Genomic DNA, 20,930 nt, shown 5'->3' with positions numbered 1-20,930 from the left:
ATCCTAAGAATGAATAGTACAAGAAAGAAATAGGTGTATAAATTCTGAAATGGTTGATGAAAGAAGGAAGTAAATTTGGCTGATCTAATAGCAAATGGGAAAGAAAAAAACTGGTGTATCAGCGATCGGCTCTCGTGTGAAGCTGGTCAAACTCATGAAGTTGTTAATTCAACGCATTTACGAAGTTCTTGAAGAGACAGAAACTCTCATACTGGGTAAATGTTCTAGCGGTGTGCTGCTTCCAAGTGAGGTACAAAAATACACCACAGAAAGGTTAAAAAATAAAATGATGGCAAACCGATACCAGGCGTTGTGGACCGGATTGTGCTCCCCGAAGATCCATGGAAGTCCCAGCCCCTAGTGACGGGGACCTTATTTGGAAACAGGGTCTTTGCAGATGTGAACAAGTTAAAACGAGTCGCACAGGAATGGGGGGGGGGGGTGGGAGGACACTCGTCCAACGCCTGGTAGCCTTGTAAGAGGAGGGAAATTCTGACACAGTGATGGAGAAGGCACAGCGAAGACAGTCCCGGGGAGGCGGAGGCCGAAGTTGGAGGGATGTGGCCACTGCCACCAAGACTGGAAGGGGGTCGGGGACCCTTCCCCCAGAGCCACCCCTGGATGGTGGTCTGGCCTCCAGACATGGGAGAGTGAGTTTCTGCCGTGTTGAGCTCCCTGGTGTGTGCAACTGGTCACAGCAACCCCAGCAAATGACATAACAGTGTTCTCACAACAGACAAGAATCTTTGACACAAGAGGGACGTGTGCAGTCGTCCCTCATGGGTGTCCGGGGCCCTCCCTGGGGCTCCAGGGCACCTGGGGGGTGGGACTGGAGGGGCGGCAAGGGTGGGCGTGGGAGGAGCGTGGACGCCCCTGGGCAGGGGCGCGGGGAGGAGGGGGGTGGGGGGAAGGCAAGGGCGCGGGGTGGGGGGGCCTGGGGCAGTGGGAGGCGAACCTGGCACCCGTCCTCGGGCGCCTCCTCCCGGGAGCGGAGGCCGGAGCCACCGCTGCCCCGTGTTCCTCCTGAACGATGCGACGCCGCAGATGCCGTCCCCTTGCCGTTTCCAAATGGTGAGCAATGACGGTGTATTATTTCCTGCCACGTGGAAATACGCCAGTGGAGGCTACTTTCTAGAAAGAGGTGCCGAGCACGTCTGCGGGCAAACCAGGAAGATGGGACCCGGCCCCGCACCTGATGGTCGTCAGCACCCACCTCGGATCGGAAGGGCCCGGGCTCTGCGGTCCACCGGCCCCAATGCGGTCACACTATAGGAAGTCGGGGGAAACAATAGAACCGTCTAGAAAGAGGAGCAGTTACAGAAAGAAACACACAAACACACAAAATCAGCAGCTCCCTGGGTACCAACAGCGGTCAGTTACATACGCTGGGAAATATTTCCGGCTTAAACTAGTAACTGAGAGACACAATAAAACTTCCAAGAACACCAGGAATGAGAGGAACCTCTGCATTTCCACTGATGATGTGAAGGGCGGTTGGAACACGTCCCCTCGTTCTTGGACCGCTGGGTTCTACGGATTCAAGATGCTGGCTTTCCCTAACCTGCTCTTGAAGCGGATCCGATTCCCTCCTACCCACAAACCCAGGGGAGGACCTTAGTGTGGGGCACCTGGGGCTCCTACGGGGAGGGGAGGCCACCGGGGATCAACCCAGGTTGGGAGAGCCCCTGCCCCAAGGATCTGTACAGGATTCCACAGGCTCCGGGCCCCGCCTAATACTCTCCGTCAAGGAATTTCTGCAATGGAGTCTGAGTCCTAGAAAATCCCTGTAGAGAGAGAAGAGGACTAAGTGAAGAGTGGGGGAGAGACGACAAGGGAAGGCAGCTGGTATGCAAAGGAGGAAGAGGTCGGGCTGATGCATGTCCCAGCATCTGGGGACACCAGTGCAGGTGGCTAAGGGGCCACCCCTGGGACAGGGCTGCATGGATCACAGTGTCATCCCAGGACCATGAGCCTGATCCTGGCAGAGGAGATACCAGGTGTGACCTAGAATGACCTGTCGGGGCGGCCCCGCTCCAGGGTCTCCTGTGATGGGGTCACGGTATGTGGTAGTTTCCAGAGGGCAGAGGTAAGCATTTCAGGAATTACACTTGAAAAACCTGCTTGTGGGCAACTTACGGTCTTCTATTTAGTTTTCTCAGTTGTCCACCGGAACAGACACTCTATCCCATTTCACAGGTGAATAAACTGAGACTCAGGGACATCACGGCTTTCCCAGAACCACACACAGGTACCTTACGGAGACTGGGCAGCTGCCAGACCTCCCACCTCAGCTGACTGCTTGTCATATACCCCTAATCGGGGCCTCTGTCAGCAGTGCAGGGATAGTTCTAAAAACCCGAATAAAGAAAAACTGCGCTCGGAGGAGTTAAGATAGCAGACAAGTAGGGGGACCGGGAGTTTTCTTGTCCCTCCAGCGCGGCTGTATTGAGGTCAGATCCCTTGGAACTCCCAGGAAATCGATCGGCACAGCGGCAGAAGGATCTCCACAGGTGGAGGGAGACAGCGTGGCAGGACCGGGGTGCATGGATGTGAGCTGGGGAGATAAAACAGTGTAGGCACGGAGGGGAGGGAACCCACTCTGCAGAGGGGCTGTGACAGGGCGGCATCGAGTTAGCACAAGAGGAAACCTCTTGGGACCATGAACCGGGGAACAAGTAGTGAAGTCCCCAGTTCTTTTTTGCAAACAGCCTTTGGAGCTGAAACTCAGAGGTTTTGAAAGTGCGTCACTGAAAGCCACATATGAAGGGCCTACAGCTAATATCCTCCATGGGGAAAAGCTGAGAGCTTTGTCCACTCTCAGCGGTGTCCACTCTCACCACCGCGGTTCAACACAGTACCGGAAGTCCCGGCCTTGGCGGTCAGACAACAAAAAGAAAAGGCAACCAGATTGGCAAGAAAGAAGACAAACTTTCACTCTCCGCAGACAACGTGATATTCTATGTGGAAAACCAAAAAGACTGCACCAAAAAACTACTAGAGCTGATACACAAATTCAGCAAAGTTGCGGGATATAAAATCAACATACAGAAATTGGTCGCATGTCTATACACCAATACAGAAGCAACAGAAAGAGATATCAAGGACTCGATCCTATGTATAATTGCACCAAGAACCATAAAATACCTAGGAATAAACCTAACCAAAGAGGTAAAAGATCTGTAGACTGAAAACTACAGAAAGCTTATGAATGAAACGGAAGAAGACAAAAAGAAATGGAAAAACATTTCATGCTCATGGATTAGAAGAACAAATATTGTTAAAATGTCTATACTACCCAAAGCAATCTATGCATTCAATGCAATCCCTATCAAAATAACACCAGCATTCTTCACAGAGCTAGAACAAACAATCCTAAAATTTGTTTGGAAACAGAAAAGTCCTTGAATAGCCAAAACAATCCTGAGAAAGAAAACCAAAGCTGGAGTCATCACAATTCCAGACTTCAAGCTATACTACAAAGCTGTAATCATCAAGATAGTATGGTGCCGGCACAAGAACAGACATTCAGATCAATAGAACAGACTAAAGGACCCAGAAATGGTCCCACAAATATATGGCCAACTAATCTTTGACAAAGCAGGAAAGAATATCAGATGGAAAAAAGACAGTCTCTTTAGCAAACGATGCTGGGAGAACCGGACAGCAACATGCAGAAGAATGAAACTGGACCACTTTCTTACAAAAATAAATTTAGAAGGGATAAAAAACCTAAATGTGAGACAGGAAACCATCAAAATCCTAGAGAAGGAAATCAGGCAGCAACATCTTTGACCTCGGCCGCAGCAACTTCTCACTTGGCATGTCTCCGGAGGCAAGGGAAATAAAAGCAAAAATGAACTACTGGAACCTCATCAAGATAAAAACCTTCTGCACAGTGAAGGAAACAATCAACAAAAACTAAAAGACAGCCTACTGAATGGGAGAAGGTATTCACAAACGACATATCAGATAAAGGGTTAGTATCCAAAATCTATAAAAAAAACTTATCAAACTCAACAAAAATCGAATAACCCAGAGAAGAAATGGGCAAAAGACATGAACAGACACTTTTCTGAAGACATCTAGGTGGCTAACAGACACATGAAAAGATGCTCAACATCACTCATCATCAGGGAAATACAAATCAAAACCACAATGTTACCATTTCACATTTGTCAGAATGGCTAAAGTTAACAACTCAGGCAACGACAGATATTAGCAAGGATGCAGAGAAAAGGGAACCCTCTTGCACCGCTGGTGGGAATGCAAACTGGTGCAGTCCCTTTGGAAAACAATATGGACGTTCCTTAAAAAATTGAAAATAGAACTACCCTACAACCCAGGAATCGCACTGCTAGGAATTTATCCAGAGGATACAGGTGTGCTGTTTGAAGGGGCACGTGCACCCAATGTTTATAGCAGCACCGTCGACAATAGCCAAAGGATGGAAAGAGCCCAAATGTCCATCGACGGATGAATGGATAAAGAAGATGTGGTATATTTACAATGGAGTATTACTCGGAGATCAAAAAGAATGAAATCCTGCCATTTGCAGCAATGTGGATAAAACTAGAGTGCATTACATTAAGCAAAATAAGTCAGTCAGAGAAAGACAAATAGCAAATGATTTAACTCATATGTGGAATGTGAGAAACAAAACAGGTGAACATAGGGGAAGGGAAGGAAAAATAATACAAAAACAGGGAGGGAGACTGTAATAGGTAAATTATAAGACCTCACTGGCATCCCTCTCCCCTTCCCCACTGCGTTCTGCGATCCGGGCTCTGTATGGGTGCTCCATCAGTCCCCGGTACCCGCCTTGTTCCTGCCATGGGAGCGATGACTCTGCATCATCCATTTCACAGAGCAGGAGAGTGAGACCCAGAGAAGGGAGGCAGGTGTTTCGGGGTACAGGGCTGAGCAGCAGAGAGCTGGAATACCACCTCCGGAGCCCCTGCCAGCCTGGGCAGGGATTCCCCCCCCCCCCAAGCCGAGGGCGAGCCTTCCCCTTCCATCTGGCCACTCATTCTTCCAGAGCTTGACGATGGCCTGTTCCTCTTGGCCACGGGGTATTGCTGGCCGACCAGGAGGGAGTCCAGCTGGTAGGACAGGTGTACCTACAGGACACAGGGACACCTGTGAGCTACCGGGAGCCACATCCTGGTCTCTGTCCCCGAGTCTGCCCGGCAGCTGGGGTCCAGGTGCCCTAGGGGTCAGCACACAACAGGGTCTGGGCTGAGCAGGAGGCCATGACCTCAAGGAGACTCCACTCGGCCCTCTCGTGGCTCCTGCCTAGTCTCACCTGTCCTCCCTGAGGGGCTCCAGGGCCCGGATCCAGGCCCCTTACGGCTGCTCGGGCTCCAGCCTGGAAAGATGCATAGCCTCTGGAGCAGCTGGACCACTTGGGGCTGGAGGGAGGGCCGGCCACCGACGGGGCCTCGGCTGGGGAGGATGCGGGCCTCGTGGGGGTGAGGATGGGGCCGGGACCCCGTCCCGGGGTCACGGCTCATGTATACAAAGGGCTGAAATCACTGAGTGCCGGGGGTGGGGGCAGTTAAAGTAGCCCCCTGACACTTGGTCATCCTGGAGGTGGCCCCAGGCCTCCCCGGGCCGCTTCCCACCCTCTGACTCTGCCCAGGGCTGCAGCCAGGCCCAGGCTGGACCTCTGTCCAAGGTCCTGCCAGGAAGACAAGGCAGAAGGAGGAAAGGAGAAGAGGAAGGGGCGGACCGACTTCTCCCAAGAGCACTTGGCGGAGGCGGGAACATGGGGGACCAGCCAGGTGGAGAGCGATTGGATTCATGCACGTCACCATCACGTCTGGATCATCTACAGGTGCTGGGTGCAGGTCCCTGGGCACACCTGGCCACGACACAGACCTGGCCGGCCCTGGGGAGGGAGGCCTGTGTACCCGGGGGACCTCCCCTCCACCTACCCCTGGAGGACAGCCTGGGCCAAGGCCACGCTGATGCACTTCCCCGTCTGACCCTCAGGGACAGTGGGGACACTGAGGCAAGGACTGGCCCAGGACAAGTGAGGTGTGCGGCGTCCGAGGAGCAGGGCTGGTCTCCAGTCCTAGGCCAGCCTCTATCCCCCTATGGGGTTCTCCCTGGGAATGAGAGCCCCTGAGATGCTCGGGGGTCCCTATCCACCCCGTCTGTGTGAGGCTGTGACCACTGGGCATCTCTAGACAGGCGGGTGCACACACACACACACACACACACACACACACACTCTGACTGCCCCACTGGGGATCAGAGAGGAGTCCACACTGGGAGGGGGTGGGTAACATGGGGGAAAGAAGAGAAAGGCTGGAGGCAGTGGGGCCATGGGCAGGGACATCAGGATTCCTGGCAATAGCCCGGGACACACAGCATGGGGAGGGCAGATGTGCCGGCTGAGGGCCGGGGGGTCCCCAAGATGTCCGGGGACATTGGCGGGAACTAGGGGAGGACGGGGTCTGGGGTCCTGTGTCCACCACACTGGACACCTGCAAGTAGGAAGTGTGGATGGGGCTATGGCACAGAAGGACTCAGCTTCCTCCTCCGTAAATTGGGCTGCGTAGACAGTGTCCCCAGGGTCCCACAGGCGCACAGACGAGTCTGTGTCCCGAGATCTTCATCCCTGACCCTCTGTTCTCCCCTCCTGGGAAAATGCTTCCTACTCCCTCAAGGTCCTTCTGAGCAGAGGGCAGCCTGGGGACTTGGAGGACCGAAGTCCTGGGTTTGCAGAACGTGGCCGAGCAGTGGACCCTGGTGTGGGGACCGAGGTCAAGGCCCTCCTTGTTGGAGCCTCGGGTCCTCATTAGGAAGTGGTTCCCCGGGCAGTGCCCTGCCTGGGTGAGGAGGCCTCGTGAGGGAGCTGAGCCCCGGGCCGGGGGAGGGACAAGGGCCACAAGGAGGCTTCTGAGGGTCGTCACCTGGACCCTGAGCCCACAGGCCCTGCTCCTGTGAGACACACAGAGACAGACAGAGTCCGAGGCAGACAGAGGATGGACCCCGGAGAGAGGAAACCGGAAATTCCATGAATCGGCCTGGAAGTGACACCCCGTCATCCTATTCTAGCCCTTAGAACGCGGTCACACGGGCCGTCCACCCGGAAGGGGAGGGGGTGACACAGGGATGTGTGACCAGGATCCGGGAAGGCTGGGAGCCACAGCCCAGGCGCTGGGACCCGGGCCCAAATGTACTGGAGCCCCTGGAGGGGCGTGTCGGGTGGACACAGGGTCTGAACGAGCTCACCTCCACCTTCCCCCGGGCCTGGGACCCAGGCAGGAGGGGTGGCTGTGCCTGGACCCGGAGCAGACTCAGGCCCCGCGTGAGTGTGTTCCACGCCAGGCCCACCCCTTCCTCATCCTTCCACGGCCACGTGTGCCCACGAGCCTCACGGGATAGCAGGCACGGGACGAGTCTACAGGTGTCTCCCTGACGGTGTCCCTAGAAGTGGATGCCAGAAGGACCCCACTGTGCAGACGGGGAGACCGGGGGGCCCCGCGAGGCACAGGGTCTGTGCGGGGTCCCGGCACTGGTCAGGAGGAAAACCCAGGTCTGAACCCAGCTCTGTGTCCGCAGAGCTGCCACACCGGCTGCACCAGGCCTCGCGGGGATGTGTCTGGGCTGTGTTGGTGTCACAGTAGGGACAGGGCATGGGGTGGAGGGGAGCCCTCCGCATCCTGGGAGGGGCTCTTGTAGGAGGAGGAAGCCGGGTAAGGGGACCCCAGGCAGTGACCTCACCTCTCTGGTCACAAAGCCCAAGTGAAGTCAGAACCCGGGTCACCAGGCACTCACATTGTGGAGACAGCGGCCGACTGGGCTCATTCGTTGGGACATCTGTGACTGACGAACATGTTCTCCTGTTGTGTGCCCGTGTTCCGCGGCTGCTGGCTCAGGGGAGCCCCTGGCCGCGACGCTCCCCGACCCTGGAGACAGTGGGTCAGGTCGTGCACAGGACGCCTCAGGTCTCTAGCTCGCAGGGAGCCAAAGGTAACCCAGGGAGCCCCAGAGACAGCCGGTCCATCCCGACACCGCTCTGATCTGACTTGTGCGACCCCACGGCCCCTCCCGTGTGTGTGTGTGTGTGTGTGTGTGTGTGTGGAGGGCCCACGTGAGCAGGTGCAGGCTGATGAAGGGGTCAGATGCCTGGTGGGCGGGCCATGCTCACACCCCAGGTCAAGGCTGGCTGGGAGGGACAGGGTGTGCTGGGGTGGCCCTCTTGTCCCCAAGATTCATCCCGAGCCCTGCAGGTGGATGTCACTGTGTCCCGGGCGCAGGGCTGTGCACACTCAGGTCCGTGTCGGATCTGGGAGCCGCAGGGGGAGAGGGCGGAAGGACACTGAGGATGGCCGGGCGGGGCTGTGATGCCTCCGGGCCGGCCGCGGGTCACTGTCTTCACAGAAATCAACGGATGAAATCGGGAGGCGACTGTCGGAATCCCGATTCACCTGCCCTACAGAGGTGTGCGTGTGCCCCGTCGCCCAGGAGGGCCACCCTGGACCCGGGGAGAGAGTGGCCGCACGGAGGTCTCCGGAAGCAGGGCCTGGAGATGGCCTGGGAGGGCCTCCCTCACCGCCCGGGCCCTTCCACAGGGTCCTGGCTCAGCGGTCCTGGGACCAGGACCCGGAGCCCCCGGAGCCCGAGCCCGAGGGTGAGAAGGCTGGGGGTGGGGGGTGGGGGTGCACGCACGGGGCCCCAGGCGGTGCTGGGCCACCCAGGGAGGAGCCCCCGGGGGCTGGTGTGGGGCCAGGAGCAGAGACTGAGAGCCCCCCGGGCTGCGGACCCCAGGGGGCAGAGGTCCTGGTGTGGGTTCCTGGCCGCGGCTTCTCGGGGAGGCTCTGGGGTGTGTGGTGTGTCTGCAAAGGCCCCTGGAGAGGCTGGCGCGGGGGGACCTTCTCTCCTGTCACCCTGAGCCCTTGGAGCCGCTGCAACCATCACTCCGTTTCCTTCTCAAGAGTCCGGGGCAGGAGCAGAAGCCGGTGCGGCTCCAGAGCCCGACCCAACAGCCTCGGGGGCCTCGGCGGCTCTGCAGGCAGGGGCGGTGTCCGGGGCGACTCCTGCAGGGGCCCGGGAGCCAGCGGGTGACCTGGGACCGGTGCAGGGACGGCAGGCACCTGAGCAGAGTCAGCTGGGTCCTGCTTCTGCTCCTGCTGCTTCCACTGTTCCTGCTCCCGCTCCCAACACCGTTCCTGCCGCCCCCCTTCTCCCTGCCCCCGCCCCCGCCCCTGCCCCCGCCCTTCTCCCTGCCCCCGCCCCCGCCCCTGCCCCCGCCCTTCTCCCTGCCCCCGCCCCCGCCCCTGCCCCCGCCCTTCTCCCTGTCCCTAGCACAGCCCTTCTCCCTGCCCCCGCCCCCACCCCTGCCACCGCCCTTCTCCCTGCCCCTAGCACAGCCCTTCTCCCTGTCCCTAGCACAGCCCTTCTCCCTGCCCCCGCCCCCGCCCCTGCCACCGCCCTTCTCCCTGCCCCTGCCACCGCCCTTGCTCCCACATGGATGCCAGCCACTGATCAAGGGCCTGAGGGCCTACACGGGGTGTTTATTTTATTTCTAATTGTTCCAATCCCCGACCCTGACACCCTACCACAATGTCTCTTCCACTTCTCCCTTATCCTTTCTCTCCTCTTCTTTTTAGCTGTGATTTTATTTCATCACTATTGGTTTATAATCCATATTAATCTTCAATAAAATTTTTATTTACTTTACGTTGGACAATTCCTGCGCACTGGGTACACTCACAATGCTGTGAGCCACGCCACAGAATATTGGTGCAGAGTATCTCAGCCCCCGAGGGACACCGTGTACCCGGAGCCCGCCCTCCCCATTCGTGTCCCCGCCAGGCCCTGGGATCCCCCAGTCCGCTTTCTCTTCGTGTTCCGTTACCTACTCTGGAGGTTTCCTACAAGTGGAATCTCTCAAGAGATACCTCTGGGTCTGCACCGACTTTTCAGACGGGACAGGTTCATTTTCGTACTTTGTGGTCGCTTGAGATAGACTGTTTGTCCTTTGATATTGAGATCACAATGGATTAGAGATTAGGTGGGAAAAAAGAGGCCCCTTCGGTGACAATGGGCACGGTCTCGGGGTGGAGACCCCCGTTTGTGCTGTGACACCACAGCCCGACGCCAGCCAGGACACGGCTGGTCCCCCCGTGGCCCAGACAGAAGCCGGGAGAGGCAGAAGGCCGGACCGTGACACCGCAGAGGGGAGAGCGTCCCTCACGACCCAGGGCCAGAAAGGTTCACGGGCCCCTGGGCCAAATAACGCTCCAAAGCCAGTGCGTCGCCCGGGATGGAGACCAGACCCGTCCCAGTCCGTGGGAGCAGGCGTCAGAGATGCGGGGCGTCCCGGGGAGGGACTCGGGCAAGTGAAACCCGAGGGAGGCAGCGCTGGGCACCTTCAGACCGGCAGGTTTCTGGTCTGGGGACCGGCAGCCCAGGTCCCCCACCGCATCAAACTTAAAGCCAGGCTTTCACCCCTCAGCAGGATGTCCCTTCCTCCAAGAAGCCCTCCCTGACTGCTCCTGCCCTCCCTGGGACGAGTCAGAGCTCTTGCTATTTTGCACTGGTCTCTATGTACTTCTCGGAGCCTGTGACTGTGCCTGGGTGACCACACTGGTGTGTGCCTCTCCCGACAAGGCAACGAGTCTCTGAAAGTACCTCTGCCTATTTTGCTCACTGCCCTCTGGCCAGCAGCGAGCACATGCCTGGCGTGTCACGGGTGCTTATAGGTGTTTCCCGAAGGAGTGAGAGGCTTCCTGGGGAAGTGGGGGGTGTCGGGGAGCGCAGGGAGCGGTGCACAGACTCACCGCGGAGAAGACACGCGGCGAGGATTACGCTGGACCGGTGCGAGGTCTATTTCCCAGCAGACAGGAGGTGACAGCCCTTCTCGGCTGTGGCGCCTGGAGGGCACGAGCTGACGGGCCACGACTGGCATCTCCCTGCCGGCCAGCACGTGCCCTCCTATCCCCAGCTCCTGAGGATCGTCAAGGATCCCTCTTGGGCTAGAGCCATGGTCCCTGGCCTTCACCCCATCGGCGGCCTGGGGTCACCAGACACCTCTCAGCAAGCCGTGGGATGCGAACTCCAGGAACCGGGAAGAACGCTCCTGGGGTCTCGGAGGGCCACGAGCGACCCCAAAGTAAAGGTGGTGGCCCTCAGGGCAGGAGGGCGTGAGCACAGGAGGCTGTGGAGGGAGAGGGGCACTGAGGGGGACTGCCGGGTGGGGGCCGGTCTGCCCACCAGCGTTCTTTTTCTCTCCCCGGTGTCTCGTGTGCTGGTGTGGGACACTGCCCGGGTCCTCCAGCCACGGCACAGAGGCCAGACCAGACGGGCTGCCCGGTGCCCCCTGCCCACGCCCTTCGGCAGGACGAGCCTGGTGCTGATGCAGGACAGGGCCGTGGAGGGGGCCACCTCCCACGGGGCCTGGAAGAGACCGCTGTCACCCCTTCTCTCTCTGCCCCCCATGAGCCGACCCTAACAGGGTGGTCGGGCCAGGCGTGGTGTGGACCTGGACAGTGGCGGGGGATGGGGGGAGCTCCCGACCACATGTCACCGTCTTTCAGAAGAACAGTCACACCATCGGCGAGCTCCAAAGTCTCACATATGTCTACGAATCTTTTCATGCTCGGGAAGCTGGACGTGTTCCGTCTGCCTGCGGCCAGAAGCACAGTCACGTCAGTTACGAGTCCTGGTCGAGTGGGCTGCACCCCGACCCCCACGGACACCGCCAGGCCCTGGCAGGACAGAGACGAGAGGGCGCTGCCACGGGAGGCAGCGGCAGACAGGTGATGGGGAAATGTCCTTCTGTCCCCTCTGTGCCTCGAGGCGGGCGGGTGTCCCCAGCGAGGCCCTGGAGACCGGCTCGGGTAGCCCCGTCTGCTCACCCAACCCCTCTGGCCGCAGCCCGTCCCGCCCCCCGCCACCCCACCCCCGTGCGTGCCCTGCGTGCCCCGTGCCTGGAGGGGGTTCTTTCCCGACCCCACTCCCTTCCGTACCACCCCCGCCCGGCACAGAACGTCTCCCCACCTGCCTTCCCTTCACCACCTCCACCTGCCCCCCGCCCCCAGCTCCCCCATCCTGCCCTCAGCGCCAGGGCCTGAGCCCCTCGTGGATGGTCAGCCCCACGCCTGGCCTCTCCTCCTCCGGCCTGCCCCCCTGCACTGGCCTCCCCCACTCACCCCTGCAGCAGCCACCTCAGAGACCTGCCCACGTGGTCTCCAGGCTCCGCCCACCCACCTGCCACCTGCCGCCAGCCAGCCCTGCAAGGGCTGCGACCCACGGTATGGACTGCCCGCGTCCTCCCAGATTCATACACCAAAGCCCCAGCGCGATGGTGCGCGGGGTCGGGGCCTCGGGCGGTGCGCAGGGTTAGCTGGGGTCCTCGTGACAGGATCAGGGCCCTGGTAAGAAGAGGAAGGGACCGGAGCCCCCTCCCCAACACCTGACGCGGCGAGACGGGGCCGCCTGCAGACCCCGGACCCCCAGCGGGTCGGCGCCCTGAGCTGTGAGGATCGGTGTCGGTCGTGGGCGCCCTGTCGCAGAGCCCGAGCTGCGGCAGAGGCCTCCCTCTGAGCCTGTGCCCCTGCGTCGCCCCCTTACCTGCCCCTGCACCCCCCCCAGATGTCACTCCCTTAAGAACAGTAGCATCTTGGCGGTCCGGCCGGCGGGGCCCAGGCGCAGGTGAACCAAGACGTAGCTGTAGTCGGTGGACAGCACGTGGAAACCCTCCACCCCCTTCACCGGGTGGGAGAGAAGCTAGGCAGGGGCGTGCGGGAGGGGTCAAGAGCCCCCCGCTCCCGGGGCCAGGGCCCGCCTGACCGCCCCGCGTGCTGGGCGCCCATCCCGCCCCCGCTCCCAGGTTCCCTTTGACCGAGGGGCTGCCGGGGACGGCGCCGGCAGAGGCGTCCTGTCCCGCGTCTGGGTGACGAAGCCGGGGGGCACTGCCACCCCGGGCCTCCCTCTCCCGGCCCCGGGCTCTCATACGCACGTGTGTTCCTGAACATCGCCTTCTTCCCATCTTTCCGAAGAAGTAACGTGTGTGACCGGCACCCCTGTGACCTAGGGGGACAAGGCGGGGGGCCCGTTGCTGGAATTTTCCAATTTGGACCGGGACCGGTCCCACAGCTTAAGGGAAACGGTTCGAACACCCAGCACCTGCTGAGTGACCGCGTGTAGCGTGGGGGCTTCTCCCCAAATCAGGCTTTTGAATTTTAGGGGCAGGAAGTGACGGGTTTCAGGGCTGTGGGGACCATCACTGTAGGCTTTCCCGGTGATCTGGGTCCGGCACCCCCACCCGGCTGGGAAGATGCCCCAGGCTGCCGTGGCCAGGGCTCTGGGGAGGCTGTGCTGGGCCCCCCGCCCTGCTCCACTCACCGGCTAAAGGCCAGGACCACCTTCAGCTGGCCCACTTTGTGAACCTTCACCGTGGATGCCCCCAGCCTCCTCCTGTGTCTGCCAGGCAAGAACCCCTGGCCATCGGAGATGACAAACAGAATGTACCAGAATCCTGAAAACTGTACAGAGCTGCTGGGGAAGGCACTCCTTCCCAGGCTCCCAGCCAGGCTCCCGGAACCCACCGGACAAGGGATGCCTCCCAGACACCCAGCCCGCGTCCAGCACCCACGGACCCACACGGCCCCCGGTGAGGGGCCCTGGCCACCAGTCCGGGCCATGGTGGGCGGACGCCAGACTGTCTGGGGGTGCGGGGGCTGGGCACTGGGAACCGTGTGCTGTAACTTCCTTCCCGTGCAGGGCCTCCAGGGGGGCCCCATCCCTCTGATTTCCTGCCGCAAACCCACCGTCCCAGACAGGGCCACAGCCCGCTCAGCCTGTGCTCACAGCCACCCCCGCTGGAGGGTTCCACCTGCCAGCCATCTCCCCGTTCCAGAACACGTCCTGCTGATTCCACCTCTGCCCACCTAGCATCTCTGGGTGCACCTGCCTGGGGCCCTGCGCCCTACCCACCCCCCATGGCCAGCAGCTGCTCTGGGAGACGCCGGGGGGCAGTCCCACTGGGCTGGCAGGGGCCTGTACCGGAGACTCCTGCCAGCCTCGGGCACTGCCCAGGGCCCCGGGAAGGCCCTTGGAAGATTTTTAGGGAGCGATCCCTAAACGGACCATCCCTGGCCCCCACGGCCTGGGTGCCTGGCTCGGGGGACAGCAGGCCTACGGCTTTACCTTGTTCCAGTTGAGGCTGTGGGCCCCCCTGGGCAGCTGTTCCTGCGGCCGGGACCCCATGGCCAGCACAAGCGCCAGGACCAGCGTGGGCACCAGCCTCCCCGGTCCCATCTTCAGCCTCCCTCTTCGGCCACCAGGGCACCGAGTTTAAATCTCCCCACCCACCGACCCTGCCGTGGCCGTCCAACCAACCCGGAGCCTTGAGCCGGCCTGGGGCGGGCCGATGGGGAGGCCGGGGGGCTGCGGGCCCTCTCCCGCCCCGGGCACAGAGGGCCGGCCCAGGTGCTCAGCCTGGTCGGTGCCACCTGCCTGGGAGGCCCCTGAAGACAAAGCCATCGTGTTCCCGAGGCCACTCCCCCCAGACCTCAGGTCACCACGTGTCCCCTGGAGCCGTCCCTCCTCACAGAGGGAGCCCTGGGCCTCTCACAGTAGCTCCCCACCCCCAGAAGAGAGACAGCAGCCAGCTGGTGTCACTATGAGTCACTTCATAAGGTTATCCGCGTGTGAGAAGCAGGACCTGACCGCAGGGTCGCCCTGAGCAGGTGCTGATGGGGGGTCTGCCCTGAGCAGGTGCTGACAGGCGATCTGTCCCGAGCAGGTGCTGACGGAGGGGGCAGCCGGTGTGTGTGCACAGGCACATGGGGTGCGTGTGCGTGTGCGTGCTGCTCTCCGGTATGTGCCCGCCCGCCCCGTTCCTGGCGTGCACCGCCCTTCGCCGTGAGGGACGGGCAGCCCCCACCCCAGCTTCTGCCAGGACCTCAGGCAGGGCCCCACCAGACCACAGGAGGCCCCACAGGCCAGGCCTCTGCCATCCTGGGCCCCTGCCCTTGCCCCAGAGCCCTGCCCCGGACACCGAGGTGCCCCAGCCCGGCACCCCGGTGGGCACCAGTGCCCACCTCGTCGGCCCAGCACCCTGTCCGAACTCGAACCGCAGGCCTGCCCCCACTCGGGCAGATGACCCTCCCATCAGCCCGGGGCTGTGTGACCCCTCCCTGGGGAGCGGCTGCCTCAGGCCAGCTCCCACTCCCCGGCCAAGACCCGTGTGCGCGGGTCCCCCTACCCAGAAGGACTCTGCCGAGGGACACAAGTGCAGGCCGGCCCTCTCGCCCCCGAGCTGGCTCTCTGTGCCGTGTGGTTCAGCCGGGGTGTGCCCACCGCACCCTATCCTCTCCCTGTGCAGCCCGCGCCCACGAGAGCGGCGCCCCGTCCATCTCTGTCCGCCCTCGACACTGAGCCCAGCCCAGCACACAAGTGAGAGGCAACTATAGCGGTTTGTGGAATCGCTTTATTTGGAAACGCAGCAAGAGTCCCTGGGAGCATCCGCCCAGCACCCAGCACCCAGGTGGCTGAGCAGGTTGCCAGCGCCTGGCCGGCCTGGTCCGGACACGGTGGGCACTGTCCCCGCTGGAGGCCGAAGCATTCACTGAAAACCAGGAAGAGCACTGGGGGACCCCAGGTTCACCCCGAGGGGCGTCTGCCTCCACCCGGGTCCCCGGCCCCTCACGGCTGCAGAGCACTGGGGTGTAGGACGTGGGGTGACGCTCGGGAAGCCAGCTTACCTGGAAGGCCTTGTGCGCGCAGGTGACTGGAGGGACAAGAGGAGCCGTGAGGACGGGCCCACGACTTCACCCGAGACGGGGCCTCCCCTGCCGGCCTGACTTGGGCCAGGGAGCAGGTGACTCCTTGAAGAACTAACCACCACCCCCCCCCCCAGTCCTGACTGACTCACTGAGACCGGGAGGGTCCCCGAGACCAGCGGAAGTGAGCCGGTTCTTGGGCATGGGGGCGGCCCCGAGGGACACTCACGGTCCCGCTGCAGCGCGGCCTGCTGCTGGGACAGGAAGCCCAGGCCCCTGCTCCACCTGGTGAAGAGGCGCACAGCCTCCTGGCTGGCCAGCTCCGTGCGGCCTGCGGGGCAGGAGGGGACCCTCACACCTGTGCCCCCGCCCCAGCCGCCCCTCCTGCAGCGGGGGGAATGCAGGGATGAGGCTCCAGGCAGAGAGGGCCATGGCGAGGCGCCGGGTCCCTGGGGGCACAGGGGCCAGCCCAGGCGGCGGGGCCCTCTCTCCAGCCCCGGACCCTGGGACGATGTGCTTCCCGCACAGCCAGCACGGCTGCGGCCGGCAAGGAGTTTGTGGGCGGGCCCGAGGTCTCAGCCACTCACTGTAGAGCTCCACGGTGCTGAAGGCCTCGTCCTTGAACTCCAGCTGGGTGAAGACGATGGCGTAGTCCCTGAAGTTGGTGCCCAGCACCCGGTAGTCTAACACGCCCAGGGCTGGCAGACACGAGAGGCCCCCCGGCAAGCTCAGAGCCCCAGAGCCCCGTGGTCCCCGGGTCCCCGGTGACGGATGGCCACCTGGCGAGGGCCTGTCCCAGCTCATCCGGGGTCACACTCCCCCGGTCCTGTCCCCACGGGGGCAGAGGGCCACCCCCCTGCACACCACAGAGGGAGTCTGGGGGTGACCGATCCCTTCCCCTTTCCGCAGTGCTGGCCAGGCGAGCGAGCCCATCCCCAGGCTGCCCCGCGCCCCGTGGGACGCTGTGGAGGCTGTCGCCTTACAGGGGTTCTCAAACACCCATCCAGAGTTCTGTCTTCGCAGCAATACTGTGCCCACATCACACCTCTCCAGCCTGGAAAAGAGACCGTCCGTCCTCAGCTCAGGGTCCAGAGTCGGGACCACAGGACACAAGGGTCCTGCCGCCGGGGCCCGGCCTGCCAGCGTGTCACAGAGGGGATCCTGGCTTCCTCTGACGGCCCCCGTTACCGAGAAACCTCGCTCTCCAGCGAATCCAGCCTGGCTCGGGAATGAGCTACACGAGAGCCAAGTGCAGATCAGCTCCCTCCCCAGGGTGGTGGGGGCGCGAGGGCACAAAATGAGCCTCAGACAGATGCTGGGCCCTCTGCAATTTTGGGTGAGGAGCCCCAGCATCACAAGGGGCCACTCAGTCCCTAAAGTGAACCGACACAACAGACAGGCAGTGGGTCTTGGGGTGCCTGGGGGGCTCAGGCGGTTAAGGGTCCGACTCCAGATTTCAGCCTCAGGTCATGATCTCATGGTTTGTGGGATCGAGCCCCGTGTCAGGCTCTGTGCTGACAGCGTGGAACCTACTTGGGATTCTCTCTCTCTCCCTCTTTCTCTCTCTGACCCTCCCTCACTCACAATTTCTCTCCCTCTCAAAATAGGTAAATAAACTTTAAAAAATTAAAATTAAAAAAATAAACAAAAACCCTTCTCAATGTTACAAGAAAAATTACAAACTGGGAACTATATTTGCAACTAATTTTTATCACAGATGAGAGGCTAAGATCCCAAATAACTGAAGGGTTCTTACAAACCACTAAAAACACACCTAACAGAAAAATATGCCAAGATACGAACAGGCAGGGGAGCCTGGGTGACTCGGTTAAGCGTCCGACTCTTGATCTTGGCTCAGGTCTTAATCTCAGGGTTGTGAGTTTGAGCCCCGTGTTGGGGAGGAAGCACACAAACCACGCTGACATGTCCCAGGATGCCCCTGGCCCCTGCCCTTAGAGAAGGTACGTAAAAGTTGACACGGGGCCATCTGTTGCCCATCAGATGGCAAAGAAAAAAGAGTAAGGGAATGCCCGGGGCAGGCGCCAGTTCAGGGGACCGGCCACGTATGACGTGGAGACACGGGGACTCCGAGAGATTTATCCTTCAGGTAGACCCCTGAGCCCGCTCCCCAAAGTGTGTTTCCAACTGCAAAAGATTGGAGACCCCCGTCTGCCCAGCAGCAGGGCACTGGCAGAAAGCCTGCTGGACCAATACGCAGCTGTAAAACACAGCAGAAACTTAACAGGAACCCATGGGGAGGCGAAGGAAAAAAAAAAAGAGGTTAGAGTGGGAGAGGGCCAAAGCATAAGAGACTCTCAAAAACAGAACAACTGAGGGCTGATGGGGGGTGGGAGGGAGGGGAGGGTGGGTGACGGGTATGGAGGAGGGCACCTGTTGGGATGAGCACTGGGTGTTGTACGGAAACCAATTTGACAGTAAATTTCATATATTAAAAAAAAAAAAAAACAGAGCAGAGCGCCTCCGAAAATGTGACATAGAGTCACCGTGTGACCCCGCGGTCCCGCCGCTGCGAGCGCCCAGAACCGAAAGCAGGATCTGAAGGGAGACTTACACACCCACGTTCACGGCAGCGTGATTTACAAAACCAAGAGGCGGAAGCGGCCACGTGCTCCGGCCACACCACGGAACGTCAGCCTCAAAAAGGAGGGGAATCGCGGCACCTGCTGCCACGTGGGCGAAGCTGGAGGACCCCGTGCTGAGGTCAGCCCGTCACAGGGGGACACATCCTGTAGGAGTGGACGCTCACCGGAGGCCCTGGAGGAGTGGGAGGGTGGGGCTGGGGGAGGGGAGGATCCACACGTAACGGGACAGAGTCCACTGGGAAGATGAACACGTTCTGGGGACAGACGGGGGGACGGCTGCACGACAGTGTGAAAGCGCCTGACGCCCCCGAACTGTGTCCTTGAAAGTGGTTAAGATGGCCATCTCTGTGCTGCATTTATCTTACCACAATTTTTAACAACTCAATAAAGACAGAAGAGAATAAAATGGAAATGTTCTAAGAGAGAGCAGAGCCTGCGTGGACAGATACAGAGAGGTTCCCGGCGTGCGTTGCTCAGTGACACACGTGTGCTGGCGTGTGGCCGCCCGTGTCTGAGGAGCCGCCACGAATCACAAGCATGGGTCACCTGCAGGGAGGGGACGGGCTGGCTGGGCAGGTGGGAAGGACCCGCTCTGCGTACCTTTGGGGACTCTGATTTCTGAGCCATGCAAATGCACTTCGTATCCAAAGGCCAACAGATGAATTCCATTCCATTCCATTCCATTCCATTCAACTCAATTCAATTCAGTGTAAGAGGGCCCACTCGCGGTCCTGGTGGGGAGCGGGGCTCGGCACCATCCGTCTTTCCAAACCAGCGTCTAGCCGCGGTCCCCAGGGGTGCAGGTGACACAGCACCAGGAGGCTCTGCTAATCAGTCACACCAGAGAGCGGACGCCGGAATGGCGTCCCAGCCCCGCGGCCACCCCCGTGGCCCTTACGTCCACCCCCGTGGCCCTTAGGTCGCCGGTGGCTTTTCACAGAGCCTGAGGCTCTCCAGACGCCTAGCTTCTGGATTTGGATGTCTGATTCCGCCAGCCTCGCCGGGACACAGCCAGCCACGCGGCTTCGTGGCCCACACCGTGGCGCGTGTGACCGTGTGTGCTCGCGGGGCCAACATAGCGGGGCCGCCATCGGACCCCAGACCTCCTCTGTCCTTGCTCGTCCCACGGCCAGGCCCGTCCCAGCGGGACCCAGGGCCCCACGGCTCCCGAAGGCAGACGCGGGTGTGGGAGGAAGGTTACCAGCGGCTCTGAGACACCACGCGCGAGCCCACTTTAGGCGGCAGCTGAGGGGGGGCCTTGCCCCGAGAGGCCTCCAGCATCCACCATGATCCCACCCAGAGGCCCGCCAGACCTGCTCTCCGGGGACACAGGCGCACAGCGCACAGCTCGCTCACCTGTGCCTGGAGGACAGCATTTTCAGACTGTTTTCGGCAGTAAGGGTCACCACGACACCCTCGATGTCCTTCGTGGCCTTCTCCACCGCAAAGCCCTTCTCACCGGAGGCCACGGCGAGAACGTACCAGGACCCCAGAAGCTGGGAGGAGAGGAGCAGGTGAGGGGGGCTGGGTCCCCCAGCCCCTTGAGGGGCCTCTTTGGGAGTCCAGGGCCCCTGACTCAGGCTGACCCGTCCCCCCTTAGCCGGTGCCGGTCTGGACCGGCACCGGGAGGGTAACCCAGAGACTGCGGCCCCACAGGAGGGGCCTGGGCCCCTAGGACCGACGGGGCTCGAGGCCAGCGCTGGCACCAACGGATGGGCCGTTACCTGCCTCGGGTCCAGCCTTCCCAGCCACACAGCCTGGGCGCAAGGCGCTGAGACCGACGTCAGAAGAGCAGTGAGCAGGACGCTCCCCATCTTCCGGAAGTCTGTGCACCAGCACACCTGCCGCGGGGCCCGGGGCTGCGCGGTCCCTCCGGCCCGTGTAAACCCGTTCAAACGTCTCTGCGTGGGTCACTGTGGGCGGCCACTGACCACCAAGACACCACGCTGGCCTGTCTCCTTGCAAGGTGGTGACATTTCCCGAGGGGGTGGCATTATTATTCAGTGGTGGCCCCTGTGCCCTGCCCCAATGTGCTGGAGAATGGGGATTGGGCCCCGGGGAGCGTCAACACTGCCGTGCCAATCCCTGCTTCTGTCTGCTTCCTTCTGTTGGGCGGTTCCAGAATGGGCATCCTAACCCCGGTCAAACCACTGACACCACTGGGGATCCAACGCTCTCCCTTGCTCAGTCTGGGAAGGCCAGAGACCCTGGTCTTTAACCGTGGCTGGCAGCAGGCCAAAGTCAAGACCAAGGGAAGGAAGGCACAAACAGTTCTTCTAGAAGCTGCACTTCAGATCTTTTGTCTCAGTCATTAAAAATAGGAAAAAAAAAAAAAAGCTCCCACTCGTTATTCTGCTCTGCTGGCCTTGGCCTCCTGCCCCCACACACAGTCAGCAGCCAGCCCGGAATGTCCCGTTCCTTCTGCCCCTCCGCTCCACCTGTCTGGACTCGCCCACTCTCCGGCCAGGCTTGGCCTGCTGCCCCCCACCTCTGTACTCCGTGACCCGGGCCAGGCCCCACAGGAGCCGCACATCCCCCAAGTTTCCGTGAGAGTTCTCTGTGGGCCTGGGTTTCTCACCTCTGGGTC

General features: G+C 61.0%; 3 protein-coding genes across 3 annotated transcripts; 1 reads left to right on the top strand and 2 right to left on the bottom strand.

Annotated features, from left to right (window-relative positions):
• Nucleotides 1–7,596: 7,596 nt before the first annotated feature.
• On the top strand, nt 7,597–9,626 carry LOC122230389 (skin secretory protein xP2-like). The gene is made up of 4 exons (XM_042956178.1): nt 7,597–7,980; nt 8,392–8,641; nt 8,946–9,184; nt 9,621–9,626. Exons 1-4 carry the CDS (start codon nt 7,843–7,845, stop codon nt 9,624–9,626), a joined length of 633 nt encoding a protein of 210 aa, XP_042812112.1. The 5' UTR covers nt 7,597–7,842.
• A 1,406-nt stretch (nt 9,627–11,032) lies between these two features.
• LOC122230386 lies at nt 11,033–14,274 on the bottom strand. Its single transcript, XM_042956177.1, has 7 exons — nt 14,164–14,274; nt 13,360–13,499; nt 12,934–13,044; nt 12,614–12,727; nt 12,223–12,386; nt 11,466–11,638; nt 11,033–11,170 (listed from the first exon to the last, which is right to left on the bottom strand). Exons 1-7 carry the CDS (start codon nt 14,272–14,274, stop codon nt 11,033–11,035), a joined length of 951 nt encoding a protein of 316 aa, XP_042812111.1.
• Nucleotides 14,275–15,219: 945 nt separating this feature from the next.
• On the bottom strand, nt 15,220–20,157 carry LOC122230385 (epididymal-specific lipocalin-6-like). Its single transcript, XM_042956176.1, has 7 exons — nt 20,068–20,157; nt 19,700–19,839; nt 16,724–16,794; nt 16,328–16,438; nt 15,970–16,071; nt 15,723–15,748; nt 15,220–15,234 (listed from the first exon to the last, which is right to left on the bottom strand). The coding sequence occupies exons 1-7, from the start codon at nt 20,155–20,157 to the stop codon at nt 15,220–15,222; spliced, it is 555 nt and encodes a 184-aa protein (XP_042812110.1).
• Nucleotides 20,158–20,930: the final 773 nt, after the last annotated feature.

This window comes from Panthera leo, chromosome C2, assembly GCF_018350215.1.
Source record: "Panthera leo isolate Ple1 chromosome C2, P.leo_Ple1_pat1.1, whole genome shotgun sequence".
In the NCBI taxonomy this organism is placed as follows: domain Eukaryota; kingdom Metazoa; phylum Chordata; class Mammalia; order Carnivora; family Felidae; genus Panthera; species Panthera leo.
Note: the sequence above shows the minus strand (reverse complement) of the source record. Positions and strands in the feature narration are given on the sequence as shown.

What these genes read in the sequence shown, in the direction of transcription:
- LOC122230389 (XM_042956178.1), top strand. Translation starts at nt 7,843, where the DNA reads ATGTTCTCCTGTTGTGTGCCCGTGTTCCGCGGCTGCTGGCTCAGGGGA. An exon ending in TAGCTCGCAGGGAGCCAAAG is followed by an intron (nt 7,981 to 8,391) that starts GTAACCCAGGGA and finishes CTGTCTTCACAG; the next exon opens with AAATCAACGGATGAAATCGG. An exon ending in CCCGGAGCCCGAGCCCGAGG is followed by an intron (nt 8,642 to 8,945) that starts GTGAGAAGGCTG and finishes TTCCTTCTCAAG; the next exon opens with AGTCCGGGGCAGGAGCAGAA.
- LOC122230386 (XM_042956177.1), bottom strand. Translation starts at nt 14,274, where the DNA reads ATGGGACCGGGGAGGCTGGTGCCCACGCTGGTCCTGGCGCTTGTGCTG. An exon ending in ACAGCCTCAACTGGAACAAG is followed by an intron (nt 13,500 to 14,163) that starts GTAAAGCCGTAG and finishes AGCTCTGTACAG; the next exon opens with TTTTCAGGATTCTGGTACAT. An exon ending in CCGGGAGAGGGAGGCCCGGG is followed by an intron (nt 12,728 to 12,933) that starts GTGGCAGTGCCC and finishes TCTCTCCCACCC; the next exon opens with GGTGAAGGGGGTGGAGGGTT.
- LOC122230385 (XM_042956176.1), bottom strand. Translation starts at nt 20,157, where the DNA reads ATGGGGAGCGTCCTGCTCACTGCTCTTCTGACGTCGGTCTCAGCGCCT. An exon ending in ATGCTGTCCTCCAGGCACAG is followed by an intron (nt 16,795 to 19,699) that starts GTGAGCGAGCTG and finishes TCTCTTTTCCAG; the next exon opens with GCTGGAGAGGTGTGATGTGG. An exon ending in ATGGGTGTTTGAGAACCCCT is followed by an intron (nt 16,439 to 16,723) that starts GTAAGGCGACAG and finishes CGTGTCTGCCAG; the next exon opens with CCCTGGGCGTGTTAGACTAC.